General features: G+C 43.3%; 1 protein-coding gene across 1 annotated transcript in view; it reads left to right on the top strand.

Annotated features, from left to right (window-relative positions):
• The window catches only part of KCNQ3 (potassium voltage-gated channel subfamily Q member 3), a 306,708-nt gene extending 305,641 nt beyond the window's left edge, over positions 1-1,067 (top strand). The window contains exon 15 of the mRNA XM_088449700.1: positions 278-1,067. Within this exon, the coding sequence (XP_088305826.1) occupies positions 278-1,006 (729 nt within the window). The 3' untranslated portion in view covers positions 1,007-1,067. The remainder of the gene's footprint in view (positions 1-277) is intronic.
• The last annotated feature ends 6,562 nt before the right edge of the window (positions 1,068-7,629 follow it).

Here is a 7,629-nt window from a genome sequence, read left to right on the forward strand (position 1 = left end):
GGTAGTTAGGGGCCCCAATGCATTGCTTTGCCCAGGGCCTACATTGCTGGTAAGACAGCCCTGGCAGTAGGGCCGCGATGACACGATTTGCAGCACCACATTCCCCACAAGGCACCTCCGGGATCGCACATAAACCAATATTGCAGTATACCTATGGAAGTAAATATGATGCTCAAGTCTCGCAAATACTAAACTATTTTTTTTTTTTTAAGTGAAATGCCAACAGCTCCTCTCTGTGCTCACACCTTATGTAACGTTTCCGCCATGTTTACCGCAGGTCCAAGACATGGAAAAGAAGTTGGATTTCCTGGTTGACATGCATATGCAACACATGGATCAGCTGCAGGTCCAGGTCACCGAGTACTATCCACTCCGAGAGTCGACGGCAGAGGAGAAGGAAGACGAGAACAGGTATTCCGAAGTCGGGAGAGTCATTTATAACTATACGGAGTCTTGTTCCCATGGAAATCCCTACAATTTGCACCAAGTTTCTTTTAATAACATGGACGAATATGATTTCTTTGACAATTACCCTGCGGATTTTCCTTCACCCTTGCCTTTTAATGGTGAGAACTGTTCCAGGAGGTCAACGTCCTCCCCGGCTAATTACACGGAAAGGCCAACAGTTTTGCCTATTCAGACTTTAATAGACACACGGGTCAACTTTCGACATGAAGGGGAGTTGGCAAACCCTTACGCCGAAAGGATCTCCCCGATGCACAGAAGAAGTTGTACAAGAGACAGTGACACCCCCTTATCCCTACTTTCCGTCAACCACGATGAACTTCAGAGGTCTCTGAGCGGTTTCAGTATTTCCCAAGAGAAAGAGGACTTTAATTTTGGTCCAAACGGATCAACGTGGATGAGAGACAAACGTTACTTAGCGGAAGGTGAAACGGATACCGACACGGACCCTTTTACACCTAGCGGCCCTATGACCTTGTCCTCGACGGGAGATGGTATCTCAGATTCAGCATGGACACCTTCTAAACCTGTCTGCAACTAGTGGTCAAGGGAAATGACCTTTTCATACATTGTACTAATTCTTTGTATAAGTCGCTATACACTTTCCAAAGTTCAGTAGATGAAAACACCAAGCACTACATAGGATGCATGTTTACCTTTTTAGTGATGACATCACATGATTTTTTTTCTTTTCTCACTTTTGGTTGCTTACCACTAAAATGCAACAGCATTTAGATTCCAGCATGATTTGCATGCATTGACATGATATAAATGTAAAGAAAAAAAAAAAATCTATCTATTGATATGGCACATAATTATCCTATGGGCGGATCTATGCAGAAGAAAGTTTCTTTGTGATATTTCATCTTTCTTCATAATTGGAATTTTTAGTGATCAGTAAGACTTGACATTTTTATCTTATTATTATTATTATATAATTGTTATTCTTATCTATAGGCGGATTTTACATGCAGATAACTTCCATTCATATACTTGTACATGTCCTCCTATAATAGTTACTAAATACATTGTTTTATCTTCTGTGTTCTTCAGCCATGTCTTTATAGTATGCAACAGAGATCTGTTGCTCTGGAATATGACAACCTCCGCTGCCTATTATTTAGTTATTATTTATTACCAGTTATTTATATAGCGCGCACATATTCCGCAGCGCTTTACAGAGAATATTTTCTCCATTCACATCAGTCCCTGCCCCAGTAGAGCCTACAATCTATATTCCCTACCACATGCGCACGCACATACACACTAGGGTTAATTTTTGTTGGGCGCCAATTCACCTACCAGTATATTTTTGGAGTATGGGAGGAAACAGGAGCACCCGGAGGAACCCACGCAAGCACAGGGAGAATATACAAACTCCACACAGTTAGGGCCATAGCTGGAATCGAACCCACGACCTTAGCGCTGTGAGGCAGTAATGCTAACCATTACACCGTCTGTGCTGCCTATAACATCATACCTCCCAAACATATTTAAAATCGGGACAGGGGGCATTGCTGCTGTATACTAGCATTGTGACAGCGTCACATTAGGTGCGGCCACACCCCCAAAGAGCATTATAGCAGTGTAGGCACCTATCTCCGCTAGGAGCGCCAGTGGATTTACTCCCAAACACCTGCAGATCATGTGACAGCAGGACAGTCCCTTTAAACTGAGAATGTTTGGAGGTGCCCAGTGCTGTAAGGGTAGAGCTAACAAAAAGTACTGGGGAAAGGTGACCAAATTAATTTTAGTAAGTGTTACAGGAGGGTAAGCTATGTATATGTCAATAAGTCATCAGAATGTGGAAGACCCCTTTAATATGGTTAAGCATCTTTATCTTCATTTCAATATACCAAAAAATGGACTTGACCGCTTATTCATATATCTAATATATACGTGTATACTGTATGTATTTTCTTTAGCCAATTGTTTGGTTACTAACCCGTTTTTATTTTTTAATATGCAATGCAAAAGTCTCATTTATGTTATCAAAAACAAATATTTTCAGTATGGGCTGAAGTTTACATACCTTTTTGTTAAAAGGGGAACTATCATTTTTTTTAATGTCGTTAGAAGTTAAAATGGAACAAGTTCATTCCGAAACATTTGCTAGATTTGGATATACTGTACTGTATGGACTGTTTTGATATGATCCTTTGGTACAATGGGCAGTATCATCGTACAGATTGCAGGTATGGCTTTTACTGTGACATGAATAGCTGATGTCTCATAGACAGTAAAAGCACCATCTGTGAGTTGTAACCTTGTACTTACTGTACTACTAACTCACAAAGGCAATGTTTACAGACATCGTATACAATGCTACAACAGGTTTAGCCAGCCTATGGCTTTGCAGCTGCTGTGGAATAATTGTAGAACTACAAGTCACATCATGCTTTGACTGTGTATAGCTGCGTAGAAGCTAAAGGGTTCAGCTTTATAATAATCTTATCATTGTAACCCACAAGGAGAGTTTTACAACATAAAATTTTCAAACAAGATTATTCCATTTAATGTTATGGGGAGAGGGATCACTAAGGATGAAGGCACATTATATTCAGCAGTAGTTTTGTGTTACGTCCACCCAACACTATAAGAAGAGCAATTCTAAAAAGATTTGCCCTGTGGATTGACAGAACAGCTGCAAAGTTTGTTAATGGAATTAGATTGAGTGGTCCGATGCATGTATTATTAAATCACACCTAAGTTTGGGATATTATGATATTGCTAACTTTACTGTTCAGAAAACGATGAAGAGTTTGCATTTGTCCTAGATAATTACACTACGGTTTCATCATCAAAGGATGCTTTCAGATCACGCTGTACACCATAAGTTCCCAACCACTGTTCTCAAGGCACACTAACAGTCCAGGTTTTAAGGATAGCCATACTTGAGCACAGGTGACTCAGTTATTTTGATTTAACCATCTGTGCTCAACCATGGATATCACTAAAACCAGGACTGTTAGTGTGCCTTGAGGACCGAGGTTGGGAATCACTGCTGTACACAAGCGTGCTTGCTGGGAAAGCAGGGTGGTCTTTGGGCCTGATTCAGAGCCGCTCGTAAGCGGCCGCTCGTTCGCTCTGAGCGATGTTCGCACATCTGCGCATGCGTATGGGTCGTAATGCGCATGCGCCAACCAGTCATTGCGGTCGGAAATCGAGCGCTCGCAAAATAGCGAGTGCCTGCTAATTTGAGTGACAGGATGAGGCGTTTGTGGGTGGTAACAGGGGAAGGTGCTTGAAAACGGGGAGTGGTGATCCGAACGCAGGCGTGTCAAACGGTCAAAACGGGCGTTTTAAGGGTGTGCATAATTAACAAAGCAGCGTCATCGGGCACGTCACTTGGTTGTTTCTTAGCCTTAACTGTTCGCATGATTGCGGTAGGAAAATCCAACCACAAGCACTGCGAGCAGTTCAGACGCCTTTCGATGTACTCGATTAATCAAATAAATAGCGGAGATGACGTAGGATGCGAGCGGCAAAGGGGCGTCTTTACAAAATAGCGAGCGCATGTTTCGTTCGCTCGCTCAGACATAGAGGCGTCAACAGACCGCAAAGAGCGAGTGCTCAATTTAAATAGCCGGCCCCTTTTTCTGAAAGCGCGAGCGCAAATAGCGTCCGGCTCTGAATCAGGCCCTTTGTACGCAAGGCAAAGCCACAAGCAATCGTGTCTTGTATGTAAAGACAGTACAGCATTAACAACAAGTACAGGGGTGAGTCTTCCCCAATGGCTTTAACCACATTTTTATTTTGTGGCCGCAACCCATGAAACGCACCTGGCACGCACACACGTCTTATTTGGCACCTCTTTGAGTGATTATAGTGGTACGTATCAGCAATTATCAGTTTCATAAAATGCATTTTACGTTATTCCTCTTAAAAAAAATTATTTTTTGGTTTAAATGAAAACACAAAAGCCTTGATTAAAAAAAAACAAAAACAAAGGGTCTATTAACACAAATGTGTAATGTCATGAATTTTGGACACATGAAAACCAGATTAATTTTGCAAGGAGCATGAACCAACACACGAGAAAAACGAACGTAAGAAACGTGTGAATTGTATTTTGTGCAATATTTATTTATTTATTTATTTTTTGGCAAAAATAGATAAAAGTTATAATTTGACACTCAAAACCCAACATGTATTTTTGTAACATACAGCACCTTAAGCCATAGCTGCATGGTTATTATTAAGGTGGGACAGTCCTCGATTAGAGTACTCTGTCCTGGGTGTGGCATATTTTGTTGACAATCATGTCTACATGGTCATGCAGCATGTTGAAATGGTTCAGCATAAAATTTTGACATGATTAGAATGTCAACAAAAGTCCCTGGTGGTCTAGTGGAGAATTACCTGCTACAGCAGGTCTAGCAGCTCCTGTGGTGCCTTCTGGGTCCAACAGTCAAGTAACTCCAACCCTCTCTCTATTGCCTAACCCTTTCCACCCATAGCCTAAATCTAACCCTCCTCCTAGTACCTAATCCCAACCTTCCCTCCTGTAGCCTAACTCTAACCCTTCCCCTAGTGCCTAACCTTCCCTCCCATGGCCTAACCCTAACACTCTCCCTAGTGCCTCCCGTAGCATAACCAGAACACTCCCCCTAGTGCCTAACCCTAACCTCCCCTCACATAGCCTAACTCTAACCCTTCCCCTAGTGCCTAACCTCCCCTCCCATGGCCTAACCCTAACACTCTCCCTAGTGCCTCCCGTAGCATAAACAGAACACTCCCCCTAGTGCTGAACCCTAACCTCCCCTCACATAGCCTGTCTTACCCTCCCCCTAGTGCCTAACCTCCCCTTTCGTCACCTAACCCTAACACTCCCCCTAGTGCCTCCCATAGCATATCCAGAACACTCCCCCTAGTGTCTAACCCTAACCTCTCCTCACATAGCCTAACTCTTACCCTCCCCCTAGTGCCTAACCTCCCCTTCCATCACCTAACCCTAACACTCTCCCTATAGCCTCCCGAAGCCTAACCCTAACACTCTCCCTAGTGCCACCCGTAGCCTAACCATTACACTCCTCCTAGTGCTGAACCCTAACCACCCCTCACATGGCCTAAGTCTTACCCTCCCCCTAGTGCCTAACCTCCCCTTCCATCACCTAACCCTAACACTCCCCCTAGTGCCTCCTGTAGCCTAACTATAACACTCCTCCTAGTGCCTAACCCTTACCTCCTTTCCCATAGTCTAACCTTAACACTCCCTAGTGCCTCCCATAGCCTAACCGTAACACTTCACCTACTGGCTAACCCTAACCTCCCCTACCATAGCCTAAACCTAACCCTCCCCCTAGTGCCTAACCCTAACCTCCCATCCCATTGCCTAGCCCTAACACTCCCCCCAGTGCCTCACATAGCCTATCAATAACTCACCCCCAGTGCCTAATCCTAACTTCCCCTACCATAGCTTAACCCTAACACTCCCCCTAGTGCCTAAGCCTAGCTATCTCCTCCCGCAGAGTAGCCCTAACAAATGAAAGTACTCTGCAAATTGGCGCTCTCATAGCTGTTCACAGACTTATCATAAGACTGTAGTTACCGGCACCTATGAGCTTTTCTCCAACCACGGGAATCGCAGTCATGTTCTGCTTCCTGCAATTATTTTCATTGGAGCTCTTCTTTGAACTAATTATAGCATTGCTGTTAATGTCAGTATAGGGCAGATTCTGTATAAATTGCTTTGTATTATTTACAAAAAGGTTTTGCTTTCTCTTTAAGCTTCTTCATGTTTAACATCTCCTGTTCACCAAGCTCAGTGAAATAGGTAAAAGACATCAATTTGGATGGCTTCTCCCCAATTAGGTATATGGACAGTTTCCCCATCCCAGCTAATGGTCATTATCTTCCGTTATTCTGTAAGACTATGCATAGGAACTAATTAAAGTTGATATATGATAATTAACTCCATATAGCATGAGATATGATAATGAACTCCATATAGCAGGATTTCCAGGACCTCAGACTTCAGCTACATGAACTCCTTAAGGTTATTTTTTATTAGTTCCAAACCATATGTTTTACAAAGTCAGTTTCATCTAATTGACACTTGAAGCCCAGCTCAGACCAGAGTTTAAAAATGGATAAATATATAATTATTCTAAATATTCAGTCTGTAGAATAATCAGAGTAATCAGTCTGGTGTACATACGCCTCTGATTTCTGGGGTGCTGGTGGGGAGAAGGGGGGTCTGTCTTTGGCAGATATGAAATATAATGGGGACAGATGAGGCAATGTCACAGGTTCCAGGAGTAGCCTTCAGCTCTGGAGGTATGCACCAATTAACAGTCCCATGCCAGGTCTTTTATGGGTAGGAGTGCATTTTGGGTAGGTGACAGCATAGACCAAAAGCTTCCTATTGGCCCGTGTGGTCACACCATCCCAGTGTAACTTTTGCAGAGCTGCTTGTGCCAGCAGGAAAGGTAGGGGGTCAGAGCAGGGGTGAAACTAGGTTATCACCTGAGACCACGACTCTGCTCAATCCACCCCCACCCCACACACATACACACCTACCTACACAGGATATAGTGTGCCTCCCACTGACCAAATAGTTATGAAATAAGTGATTGTGCCCCAGATATTGCCCTCATGTCTTCTCACATGCCATCAAGCTCCCCCACATGCCATCAAACTCCCCCACATGCGAGCTAGACTGACACCATACTGTACAAATCTACAGGGACTATTTTATGTACGGCATAGGAGTGCACTTAATCGCGGGCTCCACCCCATATTAAATCTACCCCTATATCTTTTTCCGGTGATTTTGTCTTGCATGTCATGTAGCTGTGACTTTCCAGCACCGCGGTGATTTGCAAATAATGATGATGATCACAGCCCAGATTTTCAGGTGGAGCTCGAAGACAAACCAGAGAGCCTTGGCCAAAATGGCTCCCTGAGGAGGGGGGGAGAAGCTATTGGCGCTAGGTGTTAGGAGTGCTTTAAACAAAACTGTTCCCAAAATATAAATATCCTAAGTTACAGTGTGTTCATATTTGCAGAACAGCTCTGTTTTTAGACACATTTTGGATGTTAGTTAGGTGGAAATATCTTGAGATCCTTTTCCTCTTACTGTAAACTGTTTAACATTTGGCTGTTGGCGAACTGAAGATGTGAAATCGACGTCTTGTGGGGAAATGTCATTAGCTAATCAAG

The sequence above is a fragment of the Taudactylus pleione genome, unplaced genomic scaffold (genome assembly GCF_031769625.1).
Source record: "Taudactylus pleione unplaced genomic scaffold, aTauple2 ptg000493l, whole genome shotgun sequence".
Lineage (NCBI taxonomy): Eukaryota > Metazoa > Chordata > Amphibia > Anura > Myobatrachidae > Taudactylus > Taudactylus pleione.